General features: G+C 39.9%; 1 protein-coding gene across 2 annotated transcripts in view; it reads right to left on the reverse strand.

The window, feature by feature from the left end:
• Nucleotides 1-25347, reverse strand: part of LOC126213467 (skin secretory protein xP2-like) — a 276687-nt gene that overhangs the window by 13763 nt on the left and 237577 nt on the right. For both annotated transcript variants that reach the window (XM_049941246.1, XM_049941247.1), the window contains 3 exons: nucleotides 21090-21304; nucleotides 16028-16303; nucleotides 6576-6873 (listed from right to left, as the gene is read on the reverse strand). In XM_049941246.1, the coding sequence (XP_049797203.1) occupies nucleotides 6616-6873; nucleotides 16028-16303; nucleotides 21090-21304 (749 nt within the window). In that variant the 3' untranslated portion in view covers nucleotides 6576-6615. The remainder of the gene's footprint in view (nucleotides 1-6575; nucleotides 6874-16027; nucleotides 16304-21089; nucleotides 21305-25347) is intronic.

Consider the following 25347-nt stretch of genomic DNA (forward strand, 5'->3'; position numbering starts at 1 on the left):
ATCAGTTTTCGTAAAGCATCAGTTATCCGAAAACTCAATGTCCCTAATTGGTCTTGTTATACAATCCTCTACCATATATGCCTATTAAGCCTTGTAGAGGACCTGGATTTGATTCCTTTTAAAGGCAAAAATGTTGCGTTATAGAGCCTCAGGAAAGCATCCATGATACTGAAAATGAGTCACTGATACTGGATAATGGTGTTTATTTGGGTACCAAAATATTTGTCGACACTGACTTAACTGTCAGCCATACTGGCACAAGCAGTCTTCACACGTGGCTACAATAATGTAACTAAGCCATTACATGTTACTTTTTCCAAAGATATAGAAGGACCACAACTACTCATATATTTTTGACATTAGTCAATTCCATTACTTAAGGAATCGAGTATGTACCCATGTGTGAGAATTACCATGTGTAAGTGTAAACAGATATCACTACATCACACACACAACTTACAAATGCATCTTCACAGCAATGGTAAATTAGCTCATGTATCAATTTATTTTTGCCCACACAAACAACAAATATTACAATGAAACAAACTTTGTTCTAAAAATAAGCACAACTCTATTTTACTGAAATAATTTCAGAAACAATTCGAATAATTATTTGTAAGGGTAAAACATTATCTGCCAGCTAACAATTATAAGTGCTGTGACATACTGAACATTTATCAACACTAATTGGAACTTCTCCTCAATAGCGTTCAGCACAGTCACTATTCCACCATTTATTAAGTGTAATTTGTGTGAACCCCCTCCACATGCCTACTACCCATTTGAATTTCAATTGTTTATTTTTTTTCCAGTAAAATGAAGTGCACTATTCCCGTTTTGCAATTATAGCTTGTGGTTCGCTTACCACCAAACATTTATGCTTGCACAATTTAAAACCAAAACTCTGGTAGATTATTATTTATGAGGTCCATTGGTAGCTTTTAAGCATAGATGGAGCCTAAGTTAAAATTCAAGTACCATTACTTATATATAGAAGTAAATATATTCTAGAAGACGAAAAGAACAACTCAAAACATGTGAACTTTTAGTTTCAGCAAGGTACCTTATCATACATATTTGCTACCAGAGAGCACTTTCAACAAAGCGAACATGTAAACAAAAGGACAAAGGACGGTATGGCAGATATCTTAGTGTACCTTGATATCAACAGCATTTCACTTCTACTCAGTTCATTAAAATAATATTTAGTGGAGCAAGTTTACCGAAACACAAGCATTAATGACAGGTGTAAATAGTAATTAAATACAAAAGGAAAACATTTGCCTCCAGTTGCAAAAATTATTTTTATCACTCCCAACCAGTTGCAAGTAACTGTTAGGGGCATTTACCTACGTTTCGACACCTACTAAGGGTGTTCATCAGAATGAACCTTTTGACATACTATAAAACTACTTTGCTAAAAAGCAATGGTCAGAAATTAGAGCAGTTATGCTCAAGTCTTCAGAAGGATGTAGGTTGCAGTAGGTACTGGGAGATGAAGCTTGCACAGGATAGAGTAGCATGGAGAGCTGCATCAAACCAGTCTCAGGACTGAAGACCACAACAACAACAACAACAACAACAACAACATGATCAAGTCAAAAATAAAACATTCCAGCCTTTGCCATGTGCACCTAGCTAGGAACAACATCTGAGTCTGATGATGTTCCCAGCTACTCGCATGTGGCAAACCTGCTCTAATTTCTCATCATTGCTTTTTTACAATGTAATTTTATGCTTTATCAAAAGATTCATTCTGATGAAGACACCCTTAGTAGGTGTCGAAAGCTAGGTAAATGCACCTAACAGTTACTTTTAACTGGTTGGCTGTATAACACTATGTTGAAACTAGTATACAGTTGCTGGTATTTAAAACTAAGTTTTTTTTATTTATTTATTTATTTTTTTTTTTTTATATTTCACAAATTTCAATCAGCCACAGCTCGAATAATAGCCATTATAGATGAAATTAAGGTAAACAGTTTTATTGGTCCCTTGCTCACAAATCACAGCATGAAACGAAGTGGGTAGACTTTCCCACACATTCTGAAGTTAAATTATACTGCTCCCCAGCTTTACATGGCAATTGTGGTCTCTCCTTGTGATCAAAATGCAATTAAACTGGAATTTGTGAAAACTAGATTTAATTATATTTCAATATCTTAAGAAGTGCCACATGTACTTACCACAAACTACTGGAACAACAAATTTTGGAAAATCAGAGCAACTTTAGAGAAGTTTGTTAGACGGGTATAAAGGCAAGAGCATTTTTAAGTATACTTAACCCGTCAACATTGTATGACAAGCCTTGCTTGTCACACTGTTCTTAGGCCTTCTCACCATTTGACAACCACGTATAGTAAGTCATAGCAATCTAAGGAAATCAAAGGAGTGTGATCATATAGTCAATGGCTATTACATGCTCTCCAACACATATTAGAAAAATGTGATTTTCTACGACATCGTTCTTTCCTTCATGTGTTTTCTCTGCATTGTTATACAAAAGAGTTCCAAACTTTTGTTCTTCAGCTGCAAAATGACTTCTAGGTAGTATTAGTTTTGTGACTAAGAGGCAATAAGTAATATATCTAGTGTATGTGTGTTTTAGACAGCAGTTATGAATTTAATTACATTTCTGAGGTTGAAAATGATTCTTCTCCTGAAGTTTATGAGAAATACCAGTGATATAACTAGCAAGAAAAGCGCAACAAATTTTTTCTATGGTCTGGACATATACGTATTCAATACCTATACTGTGCCCCATAAATTCACAGGTAAGAAAAAGGAAGTTCTCAGACTCCTCTGCAAACATTGCAAAAAATTTATGGCAACCAGAGCAACTTCAACAAATGCATGCAAAACATGGTACATGACAAAATTTTGAAGCCTTTGGGCACATAAAACAATTACATCAATTTTTGTAATGAAATTCAGCTCTGACCCTATGCATCCTGTCTTGTCTGTGTTGAACATTGTATTTTACATTTTTGAATCACTCAATTATCAGTATATTTTGACCCCCCCCCCCCCCAAAAAAAAAAACTATGTGCTCTGCAGGTCAGCTTAAAACTTGACTGTGAGTCCCATTTCTTCTATTAAGTGCATGTCCAATCTGTGTAGCATTCATATGGTTGTGGTGTGCGAGAGAGGGACTTCACAACTTGACAAAACTTGTCCAATTCTCCCCCTTAGGCCATGCCTAAGACGATATGTACCGAACACCAATCTCATGCAGTGTTGCAGCTAATTCGCAGCAACAGGAAACACTGACACTGGCAACATAAAATAACATTTCTGAAAAACACGTATTTGTTAACACTGAATACAAATTTATCTATCAGGAAGCCATCTATAGGCATTAGTTTGCAGTGCAGAAGCGAAACTGTGATGAAAATAATTTAGACAAGAAGAGAACGGATTTGAAAATGTGGTACTATAGTAACACGCTGAGAATCAGAACTAATGGACTTTGAAGCACCAAGAAAAAAAATTTTTTTTTTTTAGTCTTACAGCTGAAAAAATTGACAATCTTATGGTGCTATTCTGACAACAGTCACAAAGATTACTGAATGTGTAACAGTAACTCGTTGAGGGAAATACTGCTTACTACGAGTAAAGAAGAATGAATAGTGATGGTGGTAGAATTGATATTCTCTTCTGCGTTGTCAATCTATTTGCTCACCATTATCAGTATGGGTGCTTTGGGAGGACAATACTGCACGGGGAGGAACAGAATACGTTTCTGTCATGTTAATCTGATACTGGGGACATAAATGGGGAAACACACTGAAACGGAAGCGAAGCCGTGCTGCAACAATAGTCCTGTGCAGCCAAGAAGACAGGTGATAGAACGATAGGTGGCAGCGAGCGACAGTATACAATTTGATAATGCAGCTGATAGTGCCACTCTACACTTCTGCCTGTCCTGTGCGTAACAAGAGTGCTTTGGCCCCAAGGCTGCGAGTCTTATACTTTCCACAGCCAATATGAACCAATGAATAAATCTGACCACAAGTGAAGTGAAATGAAAGGATATGTCCAAAAATTGGACGTTCACAATCAAAGATGTGTAGGATTTACTTGAGAAATCTATGGATAACGTCACTGTGTAAAACTGGTTTAGATACGTACACTGTCGAAAATTTTCAATGCTGTCTTTATGAAGAAAGGTACTACATAAAATCCACAGAAAGGACTGTTATAGTTTCAAATGATTGCTTGTACACCAAATTTTTGGACACATTAAGTTCTTCAGAACAGAATAATAAACAAGTAGGGAATTACTATTGCATAGTTCTTGTCCTCCTTTAACCCAAACCTATATTTATAGGTTTCCTCTCTCTTCTCCCTTACCTGTCTCCACATAAATTTATCAATATGCAGCACAAGTACACAGTGTACACTGTCAACATTGGCACTTCAGTTGATTTTACTGTGGGAAGCTTAAATTACACTGCAATTAAAGTTGCTTTATAAAGTGACAGATGAGCAGCAACAAGGCTGCTTTATAAAGTGACAGATGAGCAGCAACAAGGCATTTTTTGGCTACAATATACCTCAAAATTCAAACAAAACCACATGCAAGAGAGGCTCAAAACTGGAGCTTTGTTTACTATTTAATAACCGTTGTTGTCCAGACAAGTGGCTCCACAGCCATAGTAACTTGTTTAAAACAAGTCACAGTGCCTGAATGCATAATATTTATCGTGCTGTTTTATTAGCCAATTTTGAGTAACTTGTTTTCAAACAAGTACCTCATCATGATTTCTTACTTAATGACCTCACACTGACGAGAGCCACTGCTTTCTCAAGTCTGAGACCCGAGTGTACACACACGAAGAGCCCTGATCTCTCACTTGCCAGCATGTGCCAATGATGAGCAACACTAACTCATCAGCTAAAATTAAGAATATCTTGGCTAACACACTGTGGGTGTGTCTTTTGTAAAGTGTGAGAATTGGTAGAAATTAGAAACTACATCTTTTTCCCGTGGAAGGTAAATAAACTTACAATGCTATCTGAAAATGCTTAGAAGGCTAATGATTAAGCACACAATGCATTCAACAAGCCAGTGAGAAGACAAAAGAAGCAGCATGTGTAAATTTCAGAATTTTTCTTGTGCAAATTGTGGTGCTGGGAACTCACACAAACAGTCCACTGTTTCAAAGATTGCTTTGAAACGAAAACCACCTGCCACTGACCATGTATTTCGTTCAAACGCCTGTGTACATTACTGGGCACTTTCCTTCCTCTTATCAACATGAATTACCCAGATAATTATAGGAGGACCTACAGTTTAATAAAGACTCCAAATCATGGTGCAACTTGGTATTTTTCATATACAGTGAAACCTCTTTATAACGTTCCTCCATATAATGTTTTCCTCTATGTTACATCTGGTTTTTTTTTTTTTTTTTTTTTATTTTTTTTTTTTTGTACCGACTAAAAGCCCATATAAACAATGTTAAATTTTCCTCTTTACTGTGTTTACTCTATATTACAATTTCCTCAATGTAGTGCTCATATTTTTGGAAATCTGGTCAATTATTTACCTCTTTATAATGTTTAAGTGACTTGATGCAGACGCATCATTTTCCATTCTGTGGATTCAGTTGCACCGGCCTGTAAAGCCCGCGCTCAGCGCGTTTCATATGTCAGCGGCAGAACCTGGTCACGTGACATGTGACGCACATTCTGCTTGCGATCTTTTTGGCGCTATTTACTTTCACCCATCCACCTACCAGGCCCCATGTTTTAATTACAAAAAACTAATCATTTGATACATTGATCATTTGCAATGAATATCATATTACAGTGTTGTGAAAATTTAAAATGTCATCTATGGCACCATTTGTCAAAACTGATTAGTGGTATCCCGATCTTCAGTAATGCCCTATAATTATTATTTGGAAGCCTTCCTCTTTATAGTGTTTTCCTCTATACAGTGTTCAGAATTTGTGCTCCCTTGAAAAACGTTAGAGGTTTCACTGTATACAAAACACAACCAGAAGAGAAAGAAATAAATGACATAGAATTGCAGGGAAGGAACCAGATACCAATGGATTTGTAGCGTGACACTTTACCACCGACATATTCTGCTTCGAAGTATACCACACTGAAAGTTATTTTTAAGCAGAAAGGTCTATTGTTACAAATTCCTCGAAATGTTATTTTTGCGCAAACTATTCCCACACCGTAGGAACTGAAATAAAACATCACATTCCTTTAACAGCCATATGTGCAAACGACTGCCAGTATGCTACGCACGAGGACAAACGATCAGCTCAAAGGATTAAAATATATTCTGAAAGGTGAAAATATACAAAAGTCATACCACTGCCAGTAATGGGTTCAGGTTTTCCGATTATTTTAATGAAAATCTTCAGTGCTGTACAAAGTGCAAATAGTGAAAAAACGTGAGACACAAAAATATAATTGAAGAAAATGACACTACAAAATCATCTGAGTAAGGTGACATTTAGCTACAAAACACTGCCATTCGGCCCCCCTCGACACGACAGTGGCGTCAAACATTTTCTGGCGCTGACGTCGCCACCGTACAACACTTTACTCACTTTATAAAATTTTCATCAGGTACGACAGGAGTCGCATTGACTACTCGATGGTGACTACTGTGGTCTGTTGCTGCTGTTGCTGTGGCTGGTCCTTGCCGGCTGCTGCCGCCTCTGGAGTCCCATTGCTGCTGTTCTCGACAGGTGCGCTCGCGGCATCTGCGGCCTCCGCGGCAGCTTTCGCTACCATAGGTTCGGCCGGTGCGGCGTCGCTCTCCTTCTCGTCTGTCGCGTCACTGCTCGCAGGTATTTGGCTCGGAGGTTCGCTGTTTGTCACCGACGGTGCTGGTGCTGTTGCCTCCTGCAAAGTCCACACTTGAGAATTACCACATTTCACAGTACCTCACAGAACAGGAATGTCTATCAAGTGAGCATTTGGATGCACAGAACATAATTTTTGTCATCAACATACTGTCTCCAAGTCATGTGACTGCGGTAATGTTTACCCCTAAGCTTTCGTAAGTCTTTACATTTCTAATATAGATACATATACCGTCCGACGGTACGTGGATCTTGTATTTGCGGATCAAAGGCTTCCATGACTAGGACAAATGTTTTCTAAAGTTCTGAACACATAAATATCGAAATTACTTCTTAAAATGAAAGTATACTGGGTAGAGGAGATTGAATTTCGAGCAATGACATGTAGCAAATTACCGACTTATACGAAATAATTTTACGACTGTAGTTTTCGCAAGTCAAGTGATGGTAGGAGTCAGCCACCAACCAATCATATAACTTCCTCGAGCACCACTAGCTCGCTGTGTTGCCAGTTTCGTAGGTGCATACAGCCCCTTGTGAAATATGGCTGGCTCCACACCGGCAATGCTGCCCCCCCCCCCCCCCGCCCAGTCACTACAATCTGTCAACAAATTTTTTTTATTTGAAGTATGTGACACACTGTAATACTTCTACAGACAAAATTGTTCCGAGTTTCCTTTCCAGCACTATATGTCTCATTTTCATTTATTGTATGGGAACTAAATTATTAACCATACGTATCCATTCTCTGTGACGTAGGGACAAAAGTCGAGCCAGAGTAAGTGATCCCCCGACAGCTAGCAGTGCTGTTGCCAGCTTTTAAATGCAAAGTGTAAATGGCTGCAGGTGAAAACAACAGCTGTCTATAGAGCTCTACGAGTTGCTGCCATTCAGACGTTTTCAAAATCACACTACACGATTGGTTTAGATAGGCAAGTGAAACTGCCGCACCCAGCCCACTGGAGGGGCAGCTCTGAGCATTATGGGACTTAACATCTGAGGTCATCAGTTCCCTAGAACTTAGAACTACTTAAACCTAACTAACCAAAGGCCATCACACACAGCCATGCCTGAAGCAGGATTCGAACCTGTGACTGTAGCGGTCGTGCGGTTCCAGACTGAAGTGCCTAGAACCGCTCTGCCACAGCAGCTGTCAGGGACATTATGCTGACTTGACTACAGTTTCCTATTTAAAATTGGCACAATGGTTTGGCGATAACTCATTTATCTACATAAATCTTATGTTCAGATGAAAATTACTCGAACTGTGTATCCATTCATGAGATAGACTGGCAGCAGACTCCCACACTACCAAATTTATCAGCACTTTACACATAAGTATACATTCATCCCCATTACGGTCGGAGGAAGGCAACAGCAAACCACCTCCATTAGGATCTTGCCTAGGAAGGCGGTGCGGGTCTCCCGCATCGTTCCCCTACACTCTGTAAAGAAGCATGGGACTTCATTTCCATTTTCCCATATGGTTATACAGTCACATAAATGTCAAAACTTATTGTTATACAGCATCTCAATATTTTAATCAAAACAATGTACCCCTTTGTGGTCTTATAACTAGACAATTTCAGTTTGAATTTAGTAACATGCCCAGTGACCTGCACTCCATAGACATCCTGCTCTACACAACGCCCACATGAAAATATTTATGAAAACATAGTTAACGTACTGCACTTTCGTCTGTCAATTTAATCCCCAAAGAGTACTTCCTTTCACAAGGCACATTCTGAATACTGTCAAACACTTTGTTGTTATACTACACTTCGAAGACTGGTTTGATGCACCTCTCCACAACAAAAGATCTTGTGCAAGTCTTCTTGTATTTGCATAATTGCTACACTCTACAACCATTTGAGCCCAAACTTGGCCTCCATCTACAATTTTAACCCGCCCCCTCCCCCATTCTTCCACTCACTGCCAAATTAACGATTCCATGAAGCCTTCGGAAATGCCCTATCAACATTATTTACTTCTAGACTAAACAACGTATAGCTGGAAAGCTAAGATTACCATTTTCTTGCACGAATTCCCCAACAGACACTATGAAATCCTGATAGTGTCCACAATAAAATACAGATAGTAAAGGACTGTTTTCAATTTGCACAAAAACTAAACCACAGTTACAAGAGTCAAAAGGAATTAAAGGTAGGCAGAAACTGCAGTGATTAAGCCAGGGTTTGCAGCCTATACCCAAAGTTACTCAATGTGTACACTGCACAAGGAAAAAAGGAGAAATTTGGAAACTGAATTACAAGTTCAAGAAGAAGAACCAGAAACTTTGGGGTTGCTAATGACATTGTAATATATTGTAATTTTGTTGGAGACTACCTAGAAAGAGGTTGTTAAGATTAATATTACAATGGCAATGGGGTGGTATCAAAACAGGTGGTGATCAGGAAACTCACAAATGGGAATGAGACATCAATTGGTAGCCAAGTTCCATTATTTGAGTGGCAGAATGACTTACAATGTCAGAAACAAAGAAGGTATAAAATCCAGACTGTCAGTTGCAGAAAAACTTCTGAAAGAGTTGATGTTTAATATATATTTGAATGTTTGAACTCTCTTCTGAAAGTATTTGTCTAGAGCAGAGGTTCCCAAATTGGGGGGCGCGCGCCCCCCTAGGGGAGGGAGGGGGGGGGGCGTGATGATGTTGCAAGGGGGCGCGGCTGGAGTTAGCGGTATAAACCTAATATTTCTTTTTAATAAAAATGAATGTGCAGGTATTAATGATAGATTATGGTGCTAAATGCAAGCGTTTGGCGTCCCACTTCCCGCAATCCTGTCTCAATAACCTATCCTAGAACATACAGCTTTTGAAGATCACGTTTAGAATGACACGTTTAGAATGTCACACACAGAAACTCTCAAAATTACGAAGGCGATATGCGTTAATTCTAATATATCAGATTTGTAAACAACTTACTTCTGACAATTGGAAAACACAAAAGTCAGGTATTAACTATTCCGTACATTTGTACACATGAACTGAACGTAATCATGTTATAACTTTTAGCCGTAGTAGGCTATGTTCATCAGAGTAATAATCACTTATACTGCGTAACTGCAAAAATGCGGTTTTATTAGCCTGTCAACCCGCAGATCCGCATGTGATGCGATTACAGTGAATTTAACAAACTGTATACGCTTCAAATGAACTGGCGGGTTCATAATTTGGACGCCTGGGTTATGGCCTTTGTCACCAGAAAAATGTGCACGACGTGAATGCGAAACTAGTACAAGTGTTCGTTCTGAGCAGAGTACTTCACGCCGTTCTGAAAACATTGTCGTGAGTGCTAACAATGAAACATAACCCAGCTAGGTAGACAATGAAGTCCATTAGTGAGGCTATTTTTCTTTTCGAACGGTCAGTACTACAGCTCTTTCATTCGGGTTACTTATCTGACAAAACAGTTATTTTTCTTCTGCCTTTTTGAAATACGGCATAATTTCGTTTGAAATTAGTGCACGTTCTTTGCTGCGACAATGGCTTCTTTTGGTACGAGTACAGAGATAACTGCTTGGCACTGTGCACAGTTTCCAGCGATGTATGAGGTGTATCCATGACCTTACTTAATTACTGTGAAATTTGAGAACCAATTCATTGATGTTATCTCAAAACTTATAATGTTTCGTTTATAAGTAACGAAAGATAGGGGCACGAAAACGATTTTCGCATAAAACCCCAGTCTGCACTGCTCAAAACAGGTAGCAAATTCTTAGGGTGCCTGTGGGCTGTTTCCGCCCTAATCCAGGAATAGCCTGTTTCTCCCAGCAAGAGCCCAGCTCGGCCACTAGGTCGCAGACAGACAGTGCACTGACTACCTGCGCTGCGGCTGGGCTTCCCCGTTCTTCGCCTCACTCCTCACAGGCAGTCATCTGAGGTGCCGACAGATGACAATAGCTTTCCTTTATTTCAGTTGGTTGCTTTCAGTTGTCGACACATCTGATGTATTGGATTTTGCTGAAATCGCGTTGAATCTTTCACAGTTGTGCCTCAGTAAAATCAGTGTTAGTGCGAAATTATACTGTTGACATGTTTTCTTTTTTACTTCACCATGAGTGCCGTGAAAAAACGTAAATATAATGATGATTATATCAAATACGGTTATGCTTCTATACAAAAAAAAGTGTGTTGATCAGCCGCAATGTGTTATTTGCTATGAGGTATTGAGCAATGATTCCATGAGACCTTCTCGTCTGGAACGCCATTTGTGGGCAAAGCATGGTGCATTGAAAGAGAAGCTGAAGGAATTTTTTGCTCCAAAATGTGATAATTTGAAACGGATGAAGTTGGACACTGCTGGATCCATCGCTCAGACATCAGAAAAGGTACTGGAAGCCTCGTATGAGTTATCGCTACTTATTTCAAGGACCAAGAAAAGTCATATCGGAGAGACACTAGTCAAACCCTGTTTGTTGAAAGCTGCTGATATTGTTCTTGGGTCAGAAAGTAAACGAAAACTTTCACAAATACCACTTTCTGACAATACTGTGAAACGTCGGACTGACGATACGGAAGAAAACATACAAAATCAGTTAGTTATGGCCGTCAAACAATCGCAATTTTTCGCAATACAGTTAGACCAGAGTACCGACGTTGCGAATTGTTGCCAACTGCTAGCTTTCATTCGCTATATAGAAAATGAAGCAATTAAAGAAGAGTTGCTGTTTTCTACAGAGCTAAGGACAACTTCAAAAGCAATTCATATAATGGCAGGCGTCTCTGAATTTTTTGTAAAAATGAGTTATCATGGCAGAAACTGATAGGCGTATGCACAGACGCGCCCCATCAATGCTTGGATGTCGCTCAGGATTCGTGCAGATGGTCAGAGAAAAAACCCTAGTGTTACTGCTATCCACTGTGTAATACACCGTCAAACATTGGCAGCTAAGACACTTCCAAAGGAACTCAATGATGTCTTGAAATTGTGCATCAAAATCGTGAATCATATTAAAAATAGTGCGTTAAATTCCAGGTTATTTACGGCTCTTTGTGAAGACTTGGGAGCAGAGTATAAAATACTTTCATTTCATGCAGAAGTATGCTGGCTCCCAAAAGGAAATATGCTAGGAAGATTATTTGAACTTAGAGACGAAGTGATGCAGTTTTTGCAAAACAACAAAATGAATTGTATGTGAAATTTAGAAAGCCCGGTGTTCATGTTGCATTGGCTTGTCTGTCAGATATCTTCGAATCTTTAAACACATTGAATTTGAAATTACAAGATGGAGAGTCAAATATAATTTTTCATCGGGTTGCCATTAAAGCGTTTACTGATAAGTTGCAACAATGGAAACGTAAAATTTTAGCCTGCAATTATTCCTGCTTCCACAGATTGTTTGGAATCCTGGAAGAAGTCAGATTTCACAACGATTTTAAGGATACTGATACTAAGAATAAAATATTGAACCTTATAGGTTAGCGACGGATCGATTTCACGTTGACGTGGATGTGTTGCCAGACAGACTACAAGAGGAAATCTTAGAAATTAAAAATGATTCTGCAGCGAAGTATGACTTTGAGAAGATGGATAAGCCTTTATTTTGGGTGAAATATCTCACGGTATATCCCAGCACAGCAGAACAAGCACTGAAACTGTATTTACCATTTTCAAGCACTTATTTGTGCGAAAGAGCATTTTCAGCGGTAGTGGCTATAAAAAATAAGCTTAGAAGCAAACTCAGTATTGCCAATGATTTACGTTGCGCGGTTTCTACTATTCAGCCAAGAATTCAAAATCTTGTAAAAAATATGCAAGCTCATCCTTCACATTGATTTATTTGTTTGTTTCTTGAAATGTGTGTGTGGAAATAATATTTTTATAATAAATACGTCACATTATAAGAGAACTTGTTATTTTTCTCCTAACTATCCTTACATGTAGATAATACTGTAAAATTATAAAAAACTATTTTGAAGAAACAATATAAAATAAACATAGTGAATCTGATTTAAATATAAATGCTGTGTGTGATCCTTATGGATTCTGATGTTACGTGTGGTATGTTATTTCAACTAGTAATAGTACTTCTTCTGGATGAAGACACAGCGAAAGTTTATCCTAGATATGGCAGGCGAAGAGTAGTCCTAAAATCGTATACTGGTGAAGAAATTGTGTGCAGTAAGGGAATGTAATCAAGGTAAGGAAGTTGTTTTATTCATATATTTTGACTAAAGTTCAGTCTTGATCACACCATTTATGTTTTAATGATATAGGTAACCGGTTTCGGTTCTTTTTACAAAACCATCATCAGACCTGTGAATAAATTTTAGAAAATACTAGAAACCAATCCTTAAATAAAATGAAAGTGTCTAATGATGTCAAAATTTAACAAGGTAAAATGAAATTAATTATACCCATGGCTCCCTTAGGATGGTAGGCGGAGCTCTCCTCGCTGCTACGCAGTAAACTGATGGTTATGAGTGCTGAGCACGAGCTTAAATATGCAGAGGCTCCACCTACTTCCTGTCACACTACTTCACAACTGCCAATCAGCGTTCATAACATGACGCTATCGTCAAAGTATAAAAGTAGGAAATACACTAATAACATAAAATTGATTCATTTAAATGTCTGATTAACAGATAGTTAGTATGTGTACAGCTTATTTATATTTTGGATAAAAACAGTTTACTGTTCAAATGAATCAATTTTATGTTATTAGTGTATTTCCTACTTTTATACTTTGACGATAGCGTCATGTTATGAACGCTGATTGGCAGTTGTGAAGTAGTGTGACAGGAAGTAGGCGGAGCCTCTGCATATTTAAGCTCGTGCTCAGCACTCATAACCATCAGTTGACTGCGTAGCATCGAGGAGAGCTCCGCCTACCATCCTAAGGGAGCCATGGGTATAATTAATTTCATTTTACCTTGTTAAATTTTGACATCATTAGACACTTTCATTTTGGTTTCTAGTATTTCCTAAAATTTATTCACGGGTCTGATGATGGTTTTGTAAAAAGAACCGAAACCGGTTACCTATATCATTAAAACATAAATGGTGTGATCAAGACTGAACTTTAGTCAAAATATAATAATTAATTGATCACTGTTTTCCAAAAATGTTTACCAAAATTGTTTTATTCATATTTTTTAAAGTTCTGTGTAGTCTGTAAAATTATTTCGTAAAACTTATTTTTTATTTTTTTGTCTGGTTCTGAGAACTGGGCGTTTGTCGCCGTTCGGTAACTGTCCTCGTTAACTTAAATGCCAACCTATGCGCAATGACAATGGGGAGCGCTAGAGGCGTACAAATCAGTGATTTTAGTTAACACTGTGACGGAGTGACTATTTTTGATATTGAGTGAAAGTAATAAGCTACACTCAACTTAAAATAATGGCCCGCATCCACTAATCTGGAAAGGTCGCAAATATTTTTCCTTGTTTACCAATGCCTTTCCTTACTTTAGGAGTGGCTTATAATCACTGGACTAGACTGATGACGTAATAACTGCGACTCGATACATTAACAGCCCACCATGTTACATGAGGTCACCATCACAAATTGTTCAATAGTTTCTTGATAATTAATAAAAAAATATATTTTTTTGGGGGGGGGGGGGGGACACAGAAGTTTACTTTTCGGCAGAAGGGGGGCGTGACAAACAAAAGTTTGGGAACCTCTGGTCTAGAGTATAGCCCTTATACAGAAACAAAATATGCACAAACCCTACAAACAGAAACAGAATACAAGGTGATTAAAAAAGAAAGATTTCAATTGTTTACTACAAATTATAAAAGACAAACACATTGCACATGTCACTGGGCAGTGGAATGTTTTGACGCAGCTCCGCTGTTTGTTTGCAGCAACAGGGCAATTACACTACAAGAGAAATAATTGCATGTTGCAATTTGTGAACAACATCTTGTTAACTGCTTTTGGCTTCATGGGACACCATGTTTTTCCGTGGGGGGTACATGACTGACCAAGTCTTTGTCCCACCTATGGCAGCTACTCTTCAAGACCTGAGAAATCGAACTGTCGAAGCTGTTGATTCAATAAACGGGGATCTGTTGACTCACGTGTGGAACAAAATGGGCACCCACTTCGACATTTCTCAAGCAACACTTGGTGCTCGAGTTTAGTGTGTGTGTGTGTGGGGGGGGGGGGGGGGGGGGGTGCTCTCTCTCTCTCTCTCTCTCTCTCTCTCTCTCTCTCTCTCTCTCTCACACACACACACACACACAATATTTTGAACCTTGCTTTATTTAGTTACATGTGAAATTGGTTTACCTTTCATTGTTCGTAATCTGAAATCTTCTTTCAGAATCACCATGTATAAGCTTCTGAAATGTGGTACTACGGAAGGACACTGAAGATTACATAAGTAGATTGGATAACTGAGAATCCAATCGGCAAGAAAAATTTATGGTACAACCTGACAGAGAGAAGGGATGTTTATAGGTTGCAGGTTATGTCGCCAGGCAAGAAAGTATTAGTTTAAAAAAAGGGTGGAAGCGTGTGGAGTACAAATTGTAGAGGGAGACCAAGGCTCGAATAGAGTAAGCAGGTTCAGATGTTTGTAAGTTGCGGTAGTTACACAGAGATTAACAAAGTTGCATAAGTTGGTCTAGCCTGAACAGCTGCATTAAATTGAATCTTTGGCCTGAGCACCACAACAGTTCATACACAGCTTATTGCGTTATCTAATACATAATAGCGAAAATTATATAAAGCAAAGCAAGTATAAATGAACTCTTGTAAAATTATGAAGATGAACATTCAGCACACGTCTGAAAAAGACTGCATTTTTAATTCTTCAATTTGTAGTGTTATATAGGCACAGACACAGAAATTTATACTTAGTTCGAGAGGCTTCTTTTCACAAAAACAGAGGGCACATCCCTGTCCAAACCAAGAGCTCCCCTTGCCATTAGCAAATTAGATAATGGCAGTGTAAGTAAATTTGGTGGGCAACTTTCTCTGCTTGTAGCACTTCTTTTCGTAAAGTGGCAATGCACACACATTCTCAGCTCATCGTTATTCTTCGAGCCACACAGACATACTGAATAGTGAACACGAGCAACACTATCCCATTAACAACTGAAGGCATGGTGCATTCTACCGAACTTCAATGACAATGCATTTACCTCCATTACAAATATGGCCATATGTAGATATAAAACTTGGAGTTTGACAATAAGGAATTTATTTTTGGCGATAACTGACCTCCTTGGCAGGTGAAGGGGCAGCAGCATCCTTGGGCTCAGCAGATGTGACAGCGTCCTTGCCCGAATCGTTTTCCACCGGTGGAGCGGCCGGTGCTGCCAGTGGCGCAGCTGCCGGCTTGTCCTCTGCATTGTCTTTCTCCTCTCCTTCGGTAGGTTTTTCTTCTGCAGTGGCTTCAGCAGAACTCGGGGTCTCTGCAGTAGGTTTCGCCTGTTCACCTCTCTTCTCACTGTCTGCTTCCGCCGTTGTATCCGATTCTTCCTTCGGAGTGTCCACCTAAGTTAGAAAACAAGCAAACATGGCGAGTTCAGGTGCGGAGCGAGCATTCTGTGTGTCTGAGTTCGACAAAAACAAGTGTGCTACAGCTGTTCAACAGATGTTTAGAACCAAGTATGGTAAGAAGCCACCAACAAGGAAGGCCATTTACCACTGGCACAACAAAATCGTTATGACAGGTTGCTTGTGCCCAGCAAAGAGAAGCGGACGTCCCAGTGTGAGTGAAGTGAATGTGGAACGCGTATGAAAGACAGTCATAAGGAGTCGAAGGAAATCGGTGCGTTGTGCAGAGGCTCAATGACAATGACACACACTTTGAGTTTTGTTCACAGTTGCTACAATTGAATGAGAATGAGGGTAGCATTGCTGATCACTTAATTTTTAGCGATGAAGCCACTTTTCACACTAATGGGAAAGTGAACATGCGTAATTGTCAAATCTGGTGAACAAAGCATCCACACAAATGCATTGAATTTGAGTGCGATTCCCCATGGATAAATGTTTTTTTTTGGTACCATTCTTTTTCGCCGAGAGCAGTGTCACTGAATATTCCTACTTAGACATGTTGCAGCAATGGCCGATGCCTCAAGTGCAATCAGACTCTCCGTTCATCTTTCAGCAGGATGGGGCTCTATCCCATTTTCATCATGAAGTTCGTGGGTACCTGAACACGGAGCTGCCTCATTGATGGATCGGCCGTGCTACAGAAGGGGACAGCTGTTTCACGAAATGGCCTCCTCGATCACCAGATCCCACTTCGTGTGACTTTTTTTCTGTGGGGACACATTAAAGATCTGATGTATGTACTGCCTCTACCACATGGTGTAGCAGAGCTCCGGGAGAGACTGGCACAGTTGACGATGCCATGCTGGGACGAATATGGCAAGAATATGATTAATGTAATGACATCTGCCGGGCCACTCACAGTTTGCATATATATACGAGCGCCGTTCAGAAAGTAACCTCCGGTTGATAATACACCAAGTTAAATAAAAATATTTTAATATATACATCTTACAACTACATCTTTGCACTATTTTTCTACATAGTCTCCATAGCGATTGAGGCACTTATCGTATCTCTTCACAAGCTTTGAAATTCCTTCTGCATAAAAATCACCCGCTTGTGCCTGGAGCCAGCCTGCGACCGCATCTTTGAGCTCTTCGTCGTCATCAAACCGCTGTGACCCGAGCCATTTCTTCAAATGCATGAAGAGGTGATAATCACTTGGCGCCAGGTCTGGGCTGTAAGGTGGACGGTTGATAATGTCCCACTTGAAGGACTCAAGAAGGGCCGTTGTTCTGCGAGCAGAGTGAGGACGGGCGTTATCGTGCAAAAAAACGATACCGGAAGTCAGCATACCACGGCGTTTGTTCTGTATAGCCCGTCGTAACTTTTTTATTGTTTCACAGTACACGTCTTGATTAATGGTCGTACCACGTTCCATGAATTCAACCAACAACACCCCTTTGGCATCCCAAAACACCGTTGCCATCAGTTTTCTGGCAGAAAAATCTTGCGAGGCTTTTCTCGGTTTGGTAGGCGAATTTGAATGTGCCCACATCTTTGATTGTTCTTTTGTCTCAGGGTTCACGTACTTAATCCAGGTTTCGTCACCGGTCACGATTCTGTTTAACAATGGTTCTCCTTCGTCCTCATAATGTGACAGAAAGTCTAATGCAGAGGCCATTCTTTGAGTTTTGTGGTGGTCGGTAAGAATTTTGGGCACCCATCGTGCACAGAACTTACGGTAACCCAATCTTGCTGTCACTATCTCGTACAAGAGAGTCTTAGAAATCTGTGGAAAACCAGTAGACAACTCCGACATTGAGAAACGTCGATTTTCACGAACTTTTGCATCAACTGTCTGAACGAGTTCGTCAGTCACCAATGATGGTCTACCACTCCTCTCTTCATCATGAATGTTTTCTCGTCCACTTTTAAATAAACGTACCCATTCACGGACAACTCCTTCACTCATAACTCTCGGTCCGTACACGGCACAAAGCTCACGATGAATAGCTGCTGCAGAATATCCTTTGGCTGTAAAAAAACCTTATGACAGCACGCACTTCACATTTGGCGGGGTTTTCTATTGCAGCACACATTTCAAACTGCCACAAAAGCTAAACTAGCGCAGGTACGACGTTCACTCGACCACGGCTTGATGCCGACTGACCTGTTGAGTGCGTGAACGCACAGATGGCATCGCTACTCCCCCCACAACCCGCACTGTGACCAATCGGAGGTTACTTTCTGAACTGCCCTCGTATATATATATATATATATATATATATATATATATATATAAATTATTTTTTTTTGGGGGGGGGGGATTGAAAGTGTCCACGGACTTTATGGACAACCTGTAGTTATTTTAAACTCTATTGTCAGTTACATTCAGAAGTTAAAACCAGCAGGAAGTATCATTTCTTTTTGCACTGATAGACACTTTGGTGGGAAAGTACGTCATTAAGCCAAACGCATAAAGAGCAAAACATGCAAATTCAAAATGTGTTGAAGCCCAAAAAAGTGTCAGTTATATCCTAAGGTTTCATGATACTTTTGTTTCTTGCCTTGCATTATGTTTAATGAGGTGCTTTCCCACCAAAGTGTATACTGATGGGGTTCTGGCTCCCCAACAAGAAATGTTACTTCTTGTTGGTTTATCTTTGAATGTACCCGACACAGTTTAAGATAACTGTAACACTTCATGTCTGACAGCGGCGATGCACACAGCCATAAACATTTAATATGAGGCCTTTGGTTACCAAAAAGGAGTTAGTGTTGAGTATGTGGTTTTATTTCATTTGATGCTATTGTAACACATTTGAATTTACCATAGTTCTCAAGATGCTTCCGGCTGAGAAGAAACACATGTAAAAATAAAGGAAAATCGCTTTTGTCTTGCAGCTGCTTCATTACCTAATAGCAGAGAGATTGACAAGATTTGGATGTATCTATGACAATTTGGAATAATAGTAATGATTAATAATTATAATAGCAATAATACTACCACCACTGGTAACAGTGGCAGTAGAGGATACAAAATGTATGTATGGGTGCAGAAGAGTGAGGTATTATGTCATGAGTGAGGTATTATGTCATGAGAGAGTTCTGAGAGAGAAATTCAGATACACACATCCAAGGATCGACACTGTTGAGAGTAGTGCTATCTTCACTCAATCATCACAGCACTTGTGCACTCTGCAGTGACATAAAATTGTTTTGAAGTCTATTTCCTAAAAAATCACCTAAATTATAACTTCAGAGAAAGTATTGATCTCAATGTCACTAAGCACATCCAAATTTGTTTTAATTTTAGTTGTACCCACAGTTATCCTTTGGTCTTGAAACAGGCAAAATTTTAGCACCAGGAGAAGTTTTCTGCTCGAGAAATGGCAGGTAGAGTGCCGTAAATAGTAGTACAGCTCCCACGGGAACAAGGGTTTCTGCTGTGTCATACAGGAGGTTATGAATGACTGCACAGAATGCGGTACTTTAATCTGGGCACATTTCAATTTGAATTTCCCACCACATCATAGTTCCGGTGGAGGCTCTCTAAAGCCCTAGGCATCCGTCAGTCAGAACCTCAAAATGGCCGAGTTGAAACAGACAAGGTAAAACCAAAGATCTGCAATTATGCAAAGTCTTCGTGCTGGCCATTCCCCCATTGAAACAGATAAGATTCTTCGAGTACTAAAGATGCAACTGTTTACAATACGAGGCCAAGTACAATGCTTCGGAGAAGTTTGGGGAGGGTTCCGCTAACCTGGTGAGGAAACCTTATTCGAGGAAACTCGTGTCAAACCGCAGCAGTCATCGAAAAGGCTCTGGCGCCGATTCTAGGGGATCCGTGGCAATTGAGAGGAAATTGTAATCAGTACTGAATGTCAGCGAGCAAACAATGCTTGGCAGAGGAGGGGCAGATAAGAGCCATTTAGTCCAAACTGGCTCTCAGATAATGTAGACATGTTCTGTTCAAAGGAGTTCCGGCCTCCGAATAGTTTGAATTTGAACCCCCTTGACTACTATCTTTGGAGCATAATCTAAAGAGTTACCAATAAAATGAGGCATGCTAATGTCACATCTCTGCGCACTGCTATCTAAGCAGCATTCACGAATATGGACAGTGCTGTTGTAATGTGAGCGATCACTTCAGTACAAGAATGGATGCACTCAATGTGGCTCAACGGGATGTTATGTTACTCTTTAAAGATACTACTACTTATATGTAAAAGGATTTTCATTTGTATTTTGTTTTAATAAATTTCATTAAAAAAAGTCATTTGTCCAGATTTAAGCGTCGCATAGTGTATATGTAAAGTTCAGATGGTAAAGCAGAGAGAGAATAAACACTGCTCATTATTTTTAGGTGTTTTTAATGGTAAATAACAAATGGCATCGTGTGACCTGCTACATGATTACCTAACAGAAGCAAACGTGCTTACGGCCTCTGGGATATGGTCATTTGGAGCATTGTGTGTAATTTCTGCTTAGACAAAATAGGCTGCATTTGCCCGTGCATGAAAGATCTCCATCTGAACTCATCATTTTTATGTGATTTGTAAATGAAAATAGAGACACACAATGCCTGCATATAAACATGATACAAATTTTGATGTTAATATAATGTTTGTGTGATTGTACACTATTGATGAGATCAGTGCCAGAATAGATACCCACATCTGAAGAAAGACAGGTTTGGGTTTACAGACAAAAGTGGAAGACAGCATATAGAAAAAAAATGACCATGTTTCTTGTTTAACAATAACTACAGACTTACATCCATTTTCTCAGATTTGTCCTCTTGCGCTGTAGCAGAGGTTTCTGCCGGAGCCGCATCCTTGCCAGAGTCGGCCCTGTCTTCGGCACTGCCTGCGTCACCCTCCTCCTTCTGCTCTGCCACTTTCTTCTCTGGTGGCGCCCCCGCATCTTCGTCAGCTCCACCAGCAGCCTCTTTCTCGTCGGCATCTCTCTTGGGACGACCACGCTTCGAGCCTGAAAATTAAGGACGATATCTTGAAATGAGCAAAATAGCCAACAGTTAATGAGTAATTACACATTCATCAAAACACAATCTAAACCACCAGCAGAACAGCAGTAGCACTATTCAGCCTTAAAATACACTGTGCACTAAACTGCTTTGCTGAAGATTATTTATGATTATTATTGTCATCATTGGAAGACTAGTTTTATGCAACTCCCCATACTAAGCATATACTATGACATGCTCTTAATCAGATGACATCTGTACACAAAAGAAGCTCCTCAAATTAGGTGGACAACCTTTTGTTCATTTTGAGGTTTCTTCATATTAGTATCCTTGCTACTGATGTATAGCACTTTCAAACTTTTTCTATCTGAATACAAAATCTTATTTGCAGTGTCAATCACATCTGTAGTGTTTCCCAAGGCTAGGTTAGATTGAAAGGCAATAGTTCTGTTGTAAAAAGATAAACGAATGTGAATTCATTGATGGTCCGCAACAGTGAAAAACGTGATCATAAGCAAAGCTGTCTGCAGGCCCATCCTTAAAGACTGGCAAATATCTCTCAGGTTTTCTCAGTGTGATTGATTAATGGTGTGCTTCTCGGTGTTAATCTGAGTTGTTTCCATTTTACACAAAATATTTCAACTTTTGTTCTTAAAATGAAAACAATTCAACTGAACACTAGAAAGAGCAATGTAAACTAGGCATACCTCCACTAGTAAGATGATTATACACTGGACACTGGATTTATTACTGACAATATCTTAGGCACAAGATAGCTTCCAGCGAAGTCAGTGCCGATATGTTACAACCATAATCAGAACAAGACATGAATTCAGACATCCAGTGTTTTTCAGGACCAATTTCATACTACACAGGACTTTTTGACTCTGTTGGTGATTGGGGATGAAACCTAGTTCCACATTTATGATCCCACACCCAAAGAATGATCAGAGAAATGACACCATAGTGGATCAGTGCAACAATGGACATCCTGCAGCCAGAAATCTACCAAACCAGTAACAGTGTTTGGTTTTCTGGGACGAAGACAATATACTGTTTTAGAAGTATCACTGTCAGAGCTGTAGTATAACCAAAGAGTATTACCCCAGCCTTCTCAACCAGCTGAAGGGGGAAATCAAAACAAAATGCAGAAACATGTTGTCTGTGTACTACGAGGGCTGTCCAGAAAGTAAGTTACGATCGGTCGCGAAATGTAAACCACTGGGAAAATCCGGTAAAGCTTCGCACAGATGTGTTGGGCAGTGTCTCTAGTGTGCCCGTCGATCGTGTCGCGTCGCTCTTTTCTGTTTTGAGTGAACAGTGAGCACGTGAAGATGCGTAGGGAATAGCGTCTCCCGTCAAGTATGAGGGCCTGGTTAGAGATTTCGCCTGTGTCATGCAGCCCACATAACACAACTGTCGAGCAGTTCCTTCTTCGTGCCAGTTCTCGGCCGCACACTGCAGGGGCAATGAAGACACTCCTGCAGCGTTTCCGATGAGAAGTGTTTGATCACCCATAATACAGTCTGTAATTGGCTCCCCCTGAGTCTCATCTCTGCTCACAAGAACCGGTGGCTATGAAGACAAAATTTTCCACACACAACGAGCCGCAGACCAGTGCAAATAACTGGCTGAAAGCACAGGCGGCTGCTTTCTATGACGAGGATATTGGAAAGTTGATACAACACTACGATAAAACTGGAAGCTGGAGCGGCGACTATGTAGAGAAGTAGGTGGAAGGTGTACCTAACTGTTGCAAATAGAACGTTTCTGGTTTTCACTGTGGTTTACATTTCGCGACCGATCCTAACTTACTTTCTGGACAGCCCTCGTATCATGAGCAGTCAGGAGAAAATATGACGATAGATCAGCTGATTTGTGTAGCCAATGAGAACGTTTCAACATAGAATGTGCAAATGATACACTGATATTAGCAAGATTACAACCACTGTTCACTGTGCATTGCATGCACATGACGCAATAACAGAATCGTGTAAGCAATCTCTCAAGTGACAATACAGGCCACAAAATGTGGTTATCCATTGACAAAATCAAACCTGATAAAGGACATTTGTTATGAGCCTAAGCCTGCACACAAGCATCTCAGAAGCAGCGAAGCTGGTTCAGCTATTTGTGTGCTACTGTTGAGAGAATCTATGGGAAGCGCTAAACAGGTGGTGAAAACTGTTGTTCGACATCCACTTCATAGAATGTGGAGATCAGAGGCTCACCCACTCTGTTAAGGAGGGCTGATGACAATCCGTGGCAGGTCTGGTACAATGGTGCTGCAGGCACAAGAGTTTTGGAGCACCGCAGCAGACAACTGCTACGTGTTTCCACATTTGCCTAATGATGTTGAGATTGGACTGTGCATCAATGGAAATGTGTCACCCGGTCACTTCTTCTTACATCACACTGATGGTGAAGCTAGATGTACAGTCATCCAAATAAAACAGTTGCTCGAAACAAGCACCATGCTGCAAATGGAAGACAGTGTGGGCCATACTGTATTTACTCAAATCTACACCTCACTCGAATCTAAGCCGTACCTGAAAAATGAGACTCGAAATTCAAGGGGGGAGAAAAGTTTTACGCCGCACCTCCAAATCGAAACAAAGTTGGTCCATTGTAATATGATACACAATTTAGGTCAAATGAATGACGACACAGCTACAGTAGTTTGGTTTGAGTCGTAAGCTTAGCAGTTAAGCTTTACCAGGTAGCCATTATTATGCGTCAGGCGCTCCGTATATATTTATACGGGAACCCTTCCTTTTTCACGTACTTCGTCTGGTTTGAATTGATTGCTTATTTTTCTTTGATCTGATAAGTGCCGTTCCCTCTGTTATAGGTGTTTACGCCACTCTAAGCTGAAAATGCATTATTGTACTGTGTCATGCATTGTTTGTCGCATTTTGATAATGAGTGTTTACAACCTGTCGCCGCTCGCGGCATGTCTTGCTTTTGTGCGCGCTCCCGCCGCTTCCAATTTAAAAGATTAAAAGAGAGAGAGAGAGGAATCATCTCATTAGCGAAACAATGGCAAGAGACTGCTTTTTGTTGTTACTTACACTGCTGCTTTCTTTGATAATAATCAACAAGAACCAAATAATAGACTGCGTGTCAAAGAAGATGTGAAGGAGAGTTAACCGAAATTTTTCTTCGTTTGAAAATCTTTGCAGACGCCTCTTTAGCACATTTACATTTTGGACAGAAATTAGAGTCATCTTAGATTTAAAAATCTAGTCAGCTGTCGTGCTTCATTTCTGACTGTATCACTATTCGGCATAAGAATAATACGAATATAAACATGGCATGATACGTATATTCTTCCGCGTTTGCTGTTGTCTCACTCCCAAACAGTCTTGCGTGGTCGAAACTCGGGGCGGAGAAAAAAATCTCTTCTTCCACTTTAATTTATTTACTGACGCAGAGGTTTAGGCACCAGTATTTATCTTTGTGCCTGCAAAGCATACCTCTGTAGCGCTACATATATTCGACGGCAGAAGTTAATTGTGGTGGCACCTACCAACATTTTACAGAACTCCCGCTTACTTTGCACTCGATTCTAAGCCGCAGGCAGTGTTTTGGATTACAAAAACTGGAAAAAAGTGTGGCTTAGATTCAAGTAAATACGGTATTATGCTACAAGCAGTATTCATGTGGGCTTCTTTGGGACCTGTGACAGTAACTGAAGGCACCAGGATAGCTGTGGACTACTTGAACATTACTTCAGAACAAACGCATCCCTACATGCTCAATGTTTTTCCTAACTGTGACAAAATCTTCCAGCAGGATGACTGTCCACATGACTAGGCTAGAATCGTGAGGCCCTGAAAAGTTCTTCACTTTTCGCGATGTGCTGGGAAGACGTTTGTTTGTTTGTTTTAGGGCACAAAAAAATCAACTGGGAACATACACATCCGAGTCAAAACTATAGAACACGAAGACAGAGAGGAGTTGAAAAACGACTATACATCAGTCCCAATTGCCATAACAGAAGACAGCTAAACACAGGGCCGTGGCGAAAGAGCTAAAAAAAGACACC

This window comes from Schistocerca nitens, chromosome 11, assembly GCF_023898315.1.
Source record: "Schistocerca nitens isolate TAMUIC-IGC-003100 chromosome 11, iqSchNite1.1, whole genome shotgun sequence".
Taxonomy (NCBI): Eukaryota; Metazoa; Arthropoda; class Insecta; order Orthoptera; family Acrididae; genus Schistocerca; species Schistocerca nitens.